The 14,625-nt window shown below is 38.2% G+C and overlaps 1 protein-coding gene across 3 annotated transcripts; it reads left to right on the forward strand.

Moving 5' to 3' along the window:
• Positions 1-777: 777 nt before the first annotated feature.
• Positions 778-13,382, forward strand: LOC311085631 (uncharacterized protein). Of its 3 annotated transcripts, XM_084118170.1 has the most exons (4): positions 778-1,006; positions 1,239-1,413; positions 1,867-2,385; positions 11,167-13,382. In XM_084118170.1, exons 3-4 carry the CDS (start codon positions 1,959-1,961, stop codon positions 13,122-13,124), a joined length of 2,385 nt encoding a protein of 794 aa, XP_083974296.1. In that variant the 5' UTR covers positions 778-1,006; positions 1,239-1,413; positions 1,867-1,958; the 3' UTR covers positions 13,125-13,382. The 3 variants fall into 3 exon arrangements, with proteins under 3 accessions (XP_083974296.1, XP_083974297.1, XP_083974295.1); XM_084118171.1 differs by lacking the exon at positions 1,239-1,413; XM_084118169.1 differs by lacking the exon at positions 778-1,006 and having other exon boundaries at positions 1,013-1,413.
• Positions 13,383-14,625: the final 1,243 nt, after the last annotated feature.

Here is a 14,625-nt window from a genome sequence, read left to right on the forward strand (position 1 = left end):
TAATTATAAATGTAGCCTAACACTTTTAGTAGTAGACGTTACTGTACAGTACACACGTGTTTCTGACAACACTATCATTAAATAAATTGTACCTTAATCTCTATGGCATGTTTCCGGAAAATAATGATTAGGTGATGCAAACAGAGTTCAATGCTTCAACAGAACATGAACATCGTGCCGTTGTTCATTGTTCAAAGTCCATTTAGTGTTGATTCAAATTGGTTCAATAACTGTGCAAATTGAAACAATTAGGAAATGATCAATTTATATCAATAACTTTTGTATGCTGACAAAATATAGTCTATTTACCTAATATGTAGGGCATAATCTACCATAATCCTAAAATAATTATTTGTGATGTCCCATCTATAATTTATCTATAAGTTATTTTATAATTTAAGTATTGCACACAGAAAGTGGTAGGTATGCCTGCAGTAATATTGTTACCTGCATCCTTAAAATTATCCAGCCTAATAGTCAATTTGATTCAAACATGATAATTATATTTTTAGCTTTTTGTTCATTTATGTTATCATTAAGCACATTTTTATGTTACATTTTTGTTTTTGAGCATAATCAAATCAATTGATTTGAAGTGAAAAACATTTAATTTCACAGAATCAACTTGACTTTACACCAACAAACATAATTGTTATCCTCGGTCAAAATCGAGGGAACGAGGGGGTCTGTCCATAAACTTCCCTCGACCACTTCATGAAGTGGAACGCACTTCAAAATGGCGGCGGGGATTCCCCCGAGGGGAAGTGTTCAGGGAAGTTCGCAAGTGCGTGTCTAAAAGTGGACTGGAACGCAGCATAGATGTGAACTTTGAATTGGAACAGTACTTGGGCAGCGACTGATAACGTTTCACAAGAACTATATACTCATTACAACAAGTACAGACAAGAAACGGCTTTATTCTTTAGTCGTGTTTTCATGATTTTCGCCTCGCATTGATGACGTCACCGCTAACGCCATCACTGCGCCGATTCTCTTCTGATGTGAGGTAAGCAGTTCACGGTGCTTCGTATATTTATACAATTATATACATATAAAAAAAAGTATTCAAAGCAACATTTTACAGTCTCATTTCTGTATTGTTTTCATTTGATACAGAGCTATTTTGTGCTTTTTTTTTCTGGTGTCGGCTGACTGAAATAAACATCATGTAACGTTAGCCTAGCAGCAAATGAGGAACTAAAGTTAGATTAAGTCATTCGTCTGTTTTTGTATGTTAGTCTGTATGATTATTTCGATGTTTGGAGCAGTGAGGGGTCGCTTAATGTTACTTGATCCAAAAAGAAAAGAAAAGAAAAAAAAAGTTAAAGTATGATCTGTGTTGGGAATTAATGAGAATCGATCTCGAGAACGACGATATTCACCACAAGGAACCTTTTAAATCCATCACCAGAGGTAAATATTTATAAGCTGACATTTTTTTTTGACATTGTAAATATTAAAATATTATTTGGTTGTGCATGCTCTTACAGTTTACAGCAACAAGTTTATTAGCTATTTTTTATGACTGTTAATGTAAAAATGTGTTGTAAATCGAACTATATTTAGGTTCATATGGACATATGCTGCTGTATGGTAGTTATTATAACTGTGGTTAATGAAACGATATCTCCCTGATATGACTTAATAAGTGGGAGTATCACAATAAACAATTGCCTCTTCAAGTAAAAAAAAAGAAAGAAAAGATAATAATGTTAAAAAATAGATTGACCAACATGTAGAATACGTGAACAAATTAAATAACTTAACATTTTGATAGTTGGATAGATAAAGACAAACAACATGTTTGAAGTTTGAGAAGGAATGAAAATATTCATTTGATAACTCATTTATGTTTGTTTTTGACAGTTCTGCTTCTCACCTTCAACGAAGCTTCTTCCACAGCATTTAAACTAATAAATGCTGGAATATACACATTATTCTACAAGTGAAGAAGAAGAATGAACATTGAAAACATGAATGATCCAGAGCCCTGCAGATTAAAACAGGAAAACACTGAAGGACGAAGAGCTCACCCAGAACCCTGCAGAATAAAGCAGGAAGACACTGAAGAACAAAGAGCTGATCTAGAACCCTGCAGAATAAAGCAGGAAGACAGTGAAGAACAAAGAGCTGATCTTGAACCCTGCAGAATAAAGCAGGAAGATACTGAAGAACAAAGAGCTGATCTAGAACCCTGCAGAATAAAGCTGGAAGATACTGAAGAACAAAGAGCTGATCTAGAACCCTGCAGAATAAAGCTGGAAGATACTGAAGAACAAAGAGCTGATCTAGAACCCTGCAGAATAAAGCTGGAAGACACTGAAGAACAAAGAGCTGATCAAGAACCCTGCAGAATAAAGCTGGAAGACACTGAAGAACAAATAGGTTGGTGCTTATTGATTTTTCAATAAGGTTCTAAAACCTCAAGCAGTTAATTAGATTTAGTGCAGTTAGAAAAGTCTTAAGAGCTATGAAATAATCATAGTTAAAGGTGCTCTAAGTGATGCTGGGTGACGTCACTTCATGTTGACGTTCAGAATATTGTCAAACAAATAGGAGGCTAGCTAGACCCTCCCTCCTCCTCATCCGCGCACTAACCCCCCAAACCCCACCCCCAAATCCTTCTTGTCGGTTATTGGCTGGAACAGTTTGTTATGTTTTGTGGTGCGGGTTTGCCCAGTTTGTTTTTCTTGCCGTTTGTGGAGCCTGGGCTGTCTACAGAGACCGTGTATTTTTTTACAGTGTGTTCAGGGGACAGGCAGCTAGCGGATAGCGAGGAGATGTTTGCTGTATGTGACAAAAAATGTTTTGGCCTAAAAAACGTGTGACATCACTTAGAGCACCTTTAAAAGGGGCTATGTTCACTATGTTCCATGTATGCAAGCAAATTTAGTAAGGGTCACAGGTGAGTAGGGCTGTAAGATATAGGCTATCGTTTTAGCATCGATATTGCGATGTGGGAATAGTCGCGATCAGAGGATCTGCGATGTCATTTAGGATGGGATTGTATGATCTGTACAGACCAGGCACCACAGTTCAAAACGCACGTGATTCTTGGAATAATTGCAAAGTTTAACCTTCATAGAGCGAAAGTTTATCACTTGCATGACTGCACGTGTTTTAGGTTCTGTCAAACATTCAAGCAATTTTAATAAAATATAATAATAAAATAGTCAACCTAACATGTAAAAATTACACTGCTCGGTTTAAATAGTCAGTAATACAATTTGTACCATTCAGCGTAAGCACTGCTCCACTGTGATGTTTACAAGCACATTTTTGCACATATGAAGAGGATGATTTTTTTCTGTCGATATTGGAACGTGAGTGAAGTACAAAGAAGCCTATAATAAAGAATAGTTAACCATCCAAATACATCGCGAATGTTGAAACATTTTGATTCTAATGAGAGAGATACGTGAGCCCAACGCCGCTTACTTTCACTTTCGCTTTAAATAAATTCGTTTTGGCTTGTTTATAGTTATTTTTTTATTCTTGTTCTGTTCTGAATATCATTAAATTTAAAGGATAAATCATTGATTTAAATGTCAATCATGTGAGGCAAATCAAATTTCTGTGACATGGCTTAACTTTACCGTGACTTTCCGCATGAATTGTCTATGCTTCCGAGGTGTCTAGTTCATGCGCATGACTCAAACTCTGGCAGACACAGCAGCAGTTTTAGGCAGGTATATTGATCATGAAATCAGAATTTTCTTGTCTTGAATTATTCATTCATTCATTCATTCATTCATGCATTCATTCATTCATGTCACTTGTTTAAGTTAATTAATATGTAAAAAAAAAAAACAAAAAAAAACAAAACTCGATTGCAAGCAGCCGCTTAGTTTGCTTATGCCTCGGGCCGGCCCTGCCAAAAGGCATGGCAATAACTAAAACACGCCCAAAAGCAAATACTTCCACCAATAGTTATAGAAACTATAAAAATGTTGCCCTGGTGCAAAAGCCCATATAGCTGCAGTACAGAAAATGCATGAAGTTGCAAGTGTCGTAGATTTTTCCCTAAATCTAATGAAGTCCTATCTTATCTGACCTAAGTCTACCTGGGCCAATAATATTTATACTCTAGCACGTCTACACATCGACGTCGGCTGGGTGCTAATCCAATACTCTAGCACATCTACACATCGATGTTGGCTGAGTCTAATCCTATACTCTAGCGCAGGGGTCGGGAACCTTTTTATCTAGAAGAGCCAAACAAACAAAATATTTAGAGAAATTTCTTAAAAGAGCCACAGCAAAGTTTACACTGACTTGTGTATTAAAATACATTTGCGAATTTTTATGTAATAACATGCAGTAATACGACTTGCACTGGTAGTAGTTCTACTAGTTATATAGTAGGTGGCAATAACACGTTTTTTTTTTTTTAACTCAGTTACACCCAAGCTAAGGCTACTATACACAGTACATAAAAAGCATTTTGTTCACTGACATAGTGCTGGTTTCTAGCACTCCTAAGACACCACAGAAATCGAGAAACGGGCATCATAAACAAGTGTTTAACAAGAAGTTTATTGCACCCTACTTACATTAATGAGATTTCTGCTTTGTGCTTTGTAGTTGGGGTCGTAACTGGTGAGATTCAGCTTCATGCAGGCATTTAGGCTTTCATCCCTTAACCTTAAGCGCAGGTTGTTTTTGATGATGTTCAGAAGTGAGAAGGACTGCTCGCATGTGTACGTTGTGCCAAACATTGTCAGCACAGCAACACTGACACGATGCATTGTGCTGAAAGTGGCTGGAAGTTCGTTCCAGGTTTTCAGTATGAGATTGTCTTCGCGTTGGAGTTTTCTCATATCTGCCCACTTATGTTGCTTTGCTAGTTCTGCCCGCTGACGAGCGAGGCTTTCCAGTTCGGAATTCAAAGTTAAACATTTTGACACCCACATATCCGACACCTTCAGTTCAGCAGCTTCCAGCTCAAAATCTCCAATGGAGATGCCAGGGATGTCACTCAAGTTTTGTGCGTCCACGGTGCACACGTGGATGAGTTAAGGCCCGTTCACACCAAGGACGATAACTATAAAGATAACGATAAAGATATAATTCTAAAAATCGTTCTCCATATTAAAGAATAACAGAGTTCACACCACAACTATAACGATAAAGATATGAGGAACGATATCGTTGGGATCACTTTCAGAACGATTTTTTTTCAGCTGTCAAACGATAAAACACTGACAGTCAATCAGAATCCATTCTAATTTAAAGGTCTCGCGCATTTAAAATGGGGCGCGCGCGCGTGTGCTTAGAATAAAAAGACCGTTATCGTTCGTTGGTGTGGACGCATATATAGTTATCTTTGTCTTTATCTTTATAGTTATCGTGCTTGGTGTGAACGGGCCTTTAGGCTATCACTTTGAACAAATCGGCATGTCTGCGAAAGTCCGCAAAATGTGATTTGAATGACATCAGTAAATCAGACGTGAAGGCTGCAAGCTGCCTGAGGTCGAAATGATGAGCGGGGTCCCTCGCTAAGCAATCCTCTCTGTATGCTTGCAATGTTTTGAAGTGCAGGAGACGGCCACTTTCAATGTCCCTGATAAACAGCTCCAGCTTTGTTTCAAATGCAAACACTGCCTGTTGCAGGGACAAGATTGTGTTTCCAATGCCTTGCATTTTCACATTGAGGTGGTTCATATGACGTGTAATATCCACCAGGTAGTGAAACTTCAGGAGCCACTCAATGTCAGTGTGCTTGGGATGAACATTTCCTTTCTTTTCCAGAAATGCCCTCACTTCATTTAAACAGGCAGCAAAGCAGGCGAGCGCGTTTCCCCTGGATAACCAACGCACATTGCTGTGCAGTAGCAGCCCTGGATAATTACTCCCCACTTCATCCAACAGGGCCTTAAACTGGCGATCATTCAAAGCTCGCGCCACAATGAAGTTCACAATGCGAACAACCAATGACATCACTTCGCGAAGTTCCTCTCCACACGACTGAGTACACAGTGCCTCTTGATGCACAATGCAATGAAAGTTTAAGATGGGCCGCTTCTCTTGCTCACACAGAAGGGCAACGAATCCTTTATGTTTACCTAACATGCTGGGTGCTCCATCAGTACACACAGATATAAGTTTATTCAGTGGTAGCTTTTTCTCTGCAGCAAAGTCCATCAGAGATTTTAACACATCCTCGCCTCTTGTTGTATCTTTCATCGGCAAAACAGCGAGACTCTCTTCACGCACTGTATCACCCGTCACATTCCGCCCGACTATGCTTAGCTGTGCTATATTGCTCACATCGGTAGACTTTTTTCCTGCATTCCCCATTGGGGTATTTTGCGGCGAATGCTGCATGGTGCGTCTCAAAATGTCTCTTTACATTTGACTTTTTGAGCGACGCAATACGTTCATTGCAAATGAGACGCACTGCGGACCCTGACTTCTCCACAAATGCAAAGTGATCCGTCCATTCGGGCTGGAAAGAATGGTAGGCTAATCGTCGTCTTTTTTTCTTTTCACCATATTACTCTTGTTGATGATGATTTTTAATTTAGCTAGCTAGGTCACGTTAGTTGTTTAACTTGATCTGGACATGACGCAAGCCACGTCGTCCAATAAAAATTCAGCTCTCTGATAGATAGGCTAGCTACAGGCCAAAACGCCGCTGTCAATCATATTCAGCTGCGAGTCTCTTACCTAAATATTTTGTACATATTTTATTTAATTTTACACATTCATAATTATACATTAATCAAGTATGCTAATAGTTTAAAAATAATTGTATCATCATGTTCAAGGGTGTATTTTCAGGCAACATTTGAAAATTGGAGAGCCATATAAAATCCGGAAAAGAGCCATAGGTTCCCGACCCCTGCTCTAGCGCATCTACACATCGACGTCGTCTGAGTCTAATCCTATACTCTAGCGCATCTACACATCGACGTCGGCTGGGTGCTAATACATGCAGTGTTGGGAAAGTTCACTTTCTACATGAACTAGTTCAAAGTTCAGTTCACAAATTTTAAAATGAACTAGTTCATAGTTCTTTTTTTCCATGTTGCTCAAGATTTTATTTTTCAAAAATGATTGCCACAGCCCATATAGAACCACAGACAATTATTTTATTAGTTTTAACACTGAAGCTATGTGTCAGATTTTTCCCATCCTCACCGACCTTGTCATAAAACTCGTTTAAATGATCATACATACATAATAGCTCCTAGCTGCTTTTTGGTTTGATTTGTAACGTAAGTGATGAGTCATTCATGAACGATCCATTCATTGCGTCTGTCACGTGACAAATGAACGAAAGACTCGGAAGGTAAAGTAATTATTTATGTTCCCTGTAAACGATTTTTGACTGCATTATAATGATTTCTTAATTCAGAATATGATCAAGATTGCGTAGGTGGATGTGTTCTGGGAATTTGCCAGTTAATAGTATAACATTTAAAGCCCCTTAAATTAACGAAATGACTTGAAAAAAGATTTGTTCATTTTGATGAACGAGAATGAACGAGAGTCAGTAGACGCTGATGGCTGGTGTTGCCAGATTGGGTGTTTTTTTCCGCTACATATTAAGGCCGGTTTACGGTGTGTTTCAGCCGGGTTTTCGACTGGAAGGCTCTATAGAAATCTGGCACTCTATTGAATGAAGTTAAACTGAGAGAGCGTGGCGTTCACAGACACCAGAATGAACGAGTTCACAGTAACGTTCATCAGGCAGTAATACAGTACGTTCAGTTCACGTTCACCCAAAATATGAACGAGTTCATGATCTATCGTTCAATGAACGCATTCAGGCACAACACTGAATACATGTTCCCCTAACTAGCTTACTTCCTGCGCAGGAGTAATCGACAAACAGACCTCAGCAAATGTCCTTTAAATGCTTTAATCATGCCGGAGGATCTCTCGAGCAGTTCTCAGAGAATCTCCCCCCAAGAAGAAGCAAGGCCGGAAGATCTCAGACAAATTCCATTGAAAATCCCTCCAGCTAAAAGAATACAACAGTTTTTATAGAATAAGGAGGTATGGCAAAAATGTCATGCTGCATTACATAATTTCCCCACAATTTGATTGGTTTTCATAGACAAACCCTTGTTACTAGGTAAAGCAAACTATGTTTTAATGATTACTTCATTGTTAATCACAAGGTTCCGTTGCGTGAAAAAGGGTTTACAAACATGTTACAAATCTAGTAAAATGCTGTAATTATCTTCCTAGAAAGTGTTTGAAATTATGCAGATGTGAAAATAAAGCACAACTGGTGTGTGGTAGATTTTTCTTCTTACGCACCTGACTTCTAATTACCTGGGGCGTCTCCAATCGACACCCAAGCGTCTAAAGTCAACACTTAATAGGCTAATCTTTATACTCTAGCACTATACAGTCGACAACTGGCTTTGAGTCGGATGACGTCTTGTCCCTTTCCCTATAACACTATCAAAGTGTCTAGTAATCTTCACCAATTAACATGCTGTGCAGCATTAACTAGACAGACTCCAGACAATGCCTTCGAATATGCTTTAATCACAGACAGAGGATCTCAGACAAATTTCAGAGATAAACACACCAGCAGAAAGAATACAACAGTTCCCTACAATTTGATTGGTTCTTCATATGCAGACCCTTCTGTTACTAGGTATTTTTGATATTGTCTGGTCAGCATCTCAGAATTTTACACTGGTTTCGACACAGTCTTCAGAGTACATTTTGTTCAAGTGTTAGAATGTTAGGCCTAAAGGAGAAGTAAGGTTAGATGTTAGAATTATGATTAGTTTGATATACAGTTTACTATTTTATTCATTAAAAATCCATCACAGGTGCCAACTACGTTGCATGCTAAACAGCACATTCAGAGATGGAGTTCACTGCATTCATTCATTGTGAACTGATCCGCTCTGAGCTGTAGAAAACACTGATCACAAGCTGATTGCCTGAACAAAATGCGCACTTCATTTTGAAACACACAGCGCAAAGACTATATACTTATATATATATGGCTGCCCCTGACTAAAGATTTATCTATTCACATGTTTGTTTTAATTGAATTGCTTAAATATACTAGTCATAATATATAACCAATTTCAGCCTTAAGCTCACACAAAAAAGCTTTTTTTTTTTTTTTCGCAAAACACAGGGAAAAGTAATGATAATGATTAAATGTGTCGGAAAAAATAGCAAGGAGACATATTTAATTATTTATTAATAAACTAGTGTTTTCTGATTCCGTGTCGGCTGCAAAGATGATGTTGCCTTCTCCGCAGTAGCCTAGTGAACGCGTCTATAAAGACAAATGCACCTTTAACTATTAATATTGCTATTAACTAATTAATATTGCTAAAGAATATTAACGTAGTTATCCTAACCTTATTCAACTACAGACCTTCCTCAATATTAACGTAGCTGACCTACTTTATTGAAGTGCGTCTGAGCGACCGTTTGTTTCTACTTAGTGATAAGAGAATGTAGCCTACAGTATGTTTAATGCCTTAAACGTAGAAAAGGTCTGTTTGTGATTAGCCTATTTATAACTACCTAATAGTGTTGTCACGGTTCCAAAATTTCAGTATTCGGTACCAATACCAGTGAAAATCCACAGTTCTCAGTACCAATTTCGCAGTTCGTACCGCTTTCTCCTTTCCACAAGGGCTTGCTCTCCCATGGCGTCTGTCGTTGCTATGCAACCATGAACAGAGGCGCACCTGGAAAAACGAGCGTGCCACATAGCATTCATTTGAAATAATGAATTTGCGTGCACAAAAAACGCCATATGTGAACGGCCCCTTATGGCAATGTGACATTAACCTAATCGAAAATATTTCCATATGTGGCTCTTTCCTTCTTTCTTGTCAACAAGTGGATTCAGAGCCACCGCATTAGCAGCGCCGCCGGTCGCCATGTATCAGTGTTTTTAGTGGTGTAAGTGAATGAAGTGAATGTCGTGATATTACTGATCATGTGAAGATTTTGCAGCGGCGCTCAATACATTGTAGGGTAAACACTGCTGTTTTTCTTTGTTACCACATTACAACGTTTTGTTGTTATTATGAGTTTACACTTAACAATTATACCCTCTAAATTGTTTCAAATGATGTATTTCTCTTGTCTTTTATGACCAGAAACGTATAGGAAGTTGTTTCTGTTATTATTAGCAAGTGTAGGTAATTAATGAGAAACACTAATTGTTTAATTGATTTTTGTTCATTTTAAACCAAAAATTCTTATGTATATTACAGCTTTAAAGCAAATAATATCCGGATGACTTTCCATGAATTGGGTGCAAAATTGAGCCTAAAATTAAATTTTCTTTTACTTTTGGTTTTCAACGAATCATACTTTGATTTATACAAAGTTTATACTGATGGCAATCTTCAGGAAGTCTGACTAAATATTTGTCTGAACTATTTTATTTTACCTTTATTTATATCTGGTTCTAGCCTGGGTTTCCCCATGCTGCCTTTCGCGCAGCGCGATTTTATTCACGCTGCTAGGCAGCCTGGATTCCACGGACCAGATTTTCGCCTCAGCGAGGGGACCGATCACAGAACGGGGAGGGAGTAGCAAGACGATGACGACGTCTATGCGACACACCGAAGCAGTTTGTTTATATCTATGGATCCAACATGGTAGCAGACGCGAAGTTACCTTTCGATGCAGCCTTAGATAGTGTTCTAAATAGTTTAGTCGCTGAACGCCATCGTGTACACATAAATCTCTGACCCATCGTCTTCTTCCTCGTCGAATTTCTGTCGCTCTACATACGTCATCTGGTATAATTGAAACGATTGGCTATGAGCTACGTACAGGCGCATTTGATAGACATTCGTAGCGCCCAATAAATGGCTCTAGGCATTCGTAAACCACGCCTCAAATACGAGAAAATGAACGTGGTTCCCAGACCACGTCTCAATGAGACGAGGTCTGACGTTAGCCAGGCTAATCTGGTTCACAATTTTTGCAAATTCTTTGTGAAAAAACTATTTTTACCCTGACGTGTAAAATGTAGGTAATCAAACACTCAATAGTTCTCATAAACATACCAAATTCAAATGAATGCATCAACATGTTCATAATTGCTTCTATTATGTCAGAGTTCACATGTAATTTTCCTTTTACATTTCTCTCTTTTTATGCTTTACTGAAAAGCAAACTTTTGAAACTTTATTTATTTTTTATCTTCATTTTTAGACCAGATAGAAGAGAACAAGGAGATTGAAGAACTGATTGAAGCAGGAGAGAAACATCATGTCAAAACTGAAGAAAAATCCTTGAGTCCCTCATTGAAAAAAAAAGCCAAAATATGTTTCACTTGCCCACAGTGTGGAAAGAGTTTCTCATGCGAGCACAATCTTAATCTTCACATCAAATTTCATCGTGGAGGGAAGCCTTATGCATGTGATCAGTGTGATAAGATTTTCACAATAAAAGGAAACCTTAATGAACACATGAAAATCCACACTGGGGAAAAGACGTATACATGTGCTCAATGTGGGAAGAGTTTTGCACAAAAAGAAAATCTTGAGGAACACAGGAAAATACACATTGTAGCGAAGCCGTACACATGTGATCAATGTGGGAGAAGTTTCCCATATCAAGGAAACCTTAACGATCACATGAGGATCCACACTGGAGAGAAACCGTATTCATGTGATCAGTGTGGGAAGAGTTTCGCACAAAAAGGAAACCTTAATGAACACATGAAAATTCACACCGGAGAAAAGCCATACAAATGTGATCAATGCGGGAAAAGTTTCACACAAAAAGCACCCCTCAACGAACACATGAAAATTCATACTGGAGAGAAGCCGCACACATGTGATCAGTGTGGGAAGAGTTTCACACAAAAAGGAGCTCTTATTGAACACATGAAAATCCACACTGGAAATAAACCGCACACATGTGATCAATGTGGGAAAAGTTTCACTCGAAAAGTAGCCCTTAGTGAACACATGAGGATCCACACTGGAGAGAAGCCATACACATGTGATCAATGTGGGAAGAGTTTCGTAAAATCAAGTGTTTTTAAAGTTCATCTGCTTTCTCATTCTAGAGAAAGACTATATAACTGTGACCAATGCAGTAAAACATTTTTTAGGGCAGATTTCCTGAAGGATCACCTGAAAGTTCATACAAAGGAGAAGCCTTACATCTGTTACTTGTGTGGAAAGAGTTTTAGGCAGATGGGCGCTTTAAAATTACACCAGAAAAGACACAGTGGTGTGAAGGATCATATTTGTTCTGTGTGTGGGAAGCGTTTTTTTACAGATGCTACACTGAAAGTGCACCAGGCAGTCCACACTACAGAAACACCTTACAAGTGTTCATACTGTGACAAGAGATTCAAACGGTCAATGTATCTGAAAATACATGAGAGGATTCACACTGGAGAGAAACCACATGCATGTGATCAGTGTGGGAGGAGCTTCAGACTAAAAGGAACCCTTAAAGAACACATGCAAATCCACACTGGGGAGAAGCCTTACACATGTAATCAGTGCGGGAAGAGTTTTGCACAAAAAGGAAACCTTAACGTACACATGAAAATCCACACTGGAGCAAAGCCGTACACATGTGATCAATGTGGGAGAAGTTTCACACATAAAGGAAACCTTAACGTACACATGACAATCCACAGTGCAGCAAAGCCACACACATGTGATCAATGTGGGAAGAGTTTCAAAAAATCAAGTGTTTTTAAATTACATCTGCGTACTCATTCTGGAGAAAGACTGTTTAACTGTGACCAGTGTGGTAAACATTTCTTTAGGACTAATTCCCTGAAGAACCACCTGAAAGTTCATTCAAATGAGAAGCCTCATGTGTGTTCTTTGTGTGGAAAGAGTTTTGGTGAGCTGAATGGTTTGAAATTACACCAGAAAAGACACAGTGGTGTGAAGGATCATGTTTGCCCGGAGTGTGGCAAGACTTTTTTTACAGATGGAGAACTGAAAGTGCATCAGACAGTTCACACTAGAGAACAACCTTATAAGTGTTCACTTTGTGATAAGAGATTCAAACGGTCAGTATATCTGAAAATACATGTGAGGATCCACACTGGAGAGAAGCCGTATAACTGCCATTCATGTGGAAAGAGTTTCACTCAATTAACTTCTCTAATCTTTCATAAAAAAAAATGCCTGTCTTAAAATACAATCGACTTTATCTTGATTTTCACAGATTAATCATTAGGCTTTGATCAATTATTCAGCTTTTCCAGTTAGCTGAAATATTGAGTTTATCTGCTAGAATGTTCTGTACGCATAATGTCAACTGATTACCCATTTGATTATATGTACTAGTGTTTCTGTGTCTTTAGTCAGTTCGAGGCTGGACCCTCTTACTCATTTTCTACGGCCTTTGGAAGTGTGGAGAACTTTGTCTTCAGTAAACTCTGTCAACTTCAACTTTGACTCCTGGTTTTCATTGAGCAGTTTGGTCTCTTTATGCGGTTTAACTGTAATTCCCCTACAAAGTAATAATCATCCCAAATCATGGTCATGGCAAGCAAAGCTGTTTTGGTTAAGGCATTAAATCAAACATAGTTTTTAAATCTCTGAATTGTTTGTTTTTTAGAGACAATTCATAATAATCTCAGACGGAACTATAAAAATGAGCTGAATTTTGTAAGACCCGTCATTGTTATGATTCAGACTGACTAAACAGACAGTAGTGTATAGAGAAAGAGCTTCTGTGTTTTACCACTTTGTGGCGATATGGAAAACATTCATACTGGCTCTTTCCTAATGGGCAGAAACCAATGAGGAAGTTGAGAGGAAATTTAATATAAAAGAGAGAGAAACGGAAGAGGGTGAGCATAAAAAAAAGGTTAGGTTTTCCTACTATCCGTTGCTGAAATCTCTGTACATGCTCTGACTGGTTGCAACCGCCAAGTGACAGAGGACATGAGCTCTGCATGGTTCGCCTGTCTGGTGCAACATAATCCAGCCTGGTTTGCCTGCATCAGGTATTAGTCTTGATGTCCATCATCTTTTAACCCCACGCCAAGTCTCCAAACTCTTTCCCAGGCCCTGAATTTGCATTGGTTTGGCCACTACGCATCAATTCAGATGGCACTTTGTTGGGTAGAAGAAGTGATGCTAAATAAAGTTGTGATTTGTTCGGATTCAATGGCATCACTTTCCAACCTACAAACATTTCATTCAACAAATTATAGAAATAATGAACGTATTGTATAGATTAAGACAAGCTGGAATAATAGTTCATTTTGTTTGGGTTCCAGGACATGTTGATACCAGGAAATTAAAAATCTGATAAAAATGGCTACAGTGTATTACAGTTTAATTAAGTAAATACAGGTAGACATTTTTATAATATACAAAACAGTGCAAGACAAAGTAAAATGATACAAAACTTAAGTAGAGAAGATCAGATAATTTTAACAAAACAAGGATGGGCCATTATCACCAAAATACTACACTTCACATAATTGGAAAACACAGTACAGGATTATGTGAACTATGCCAAGTGAAGGAAACAGTTGATGTGTTGTAGTTATTCTGACCTATGAACAGGATAACTAGTTCATTCCTTGAACTACAAAAGAACTACAGAATTTAGGATGCAAAGAATTTACCATCAGCAACATATTAAACACAAAACAAGGATCTGATAAAATTATAAAGACAG

This window comes from Abramis brama (assembly GCF_963993115.1).
Source record: "Abramis brama genome assembly, chromosome: 6".
NCBI lineage: Eukaryota > Metazoa > Chordata > Actinopteri > Cypriniformes > Leuciscidae > Abramis > Abramis brama.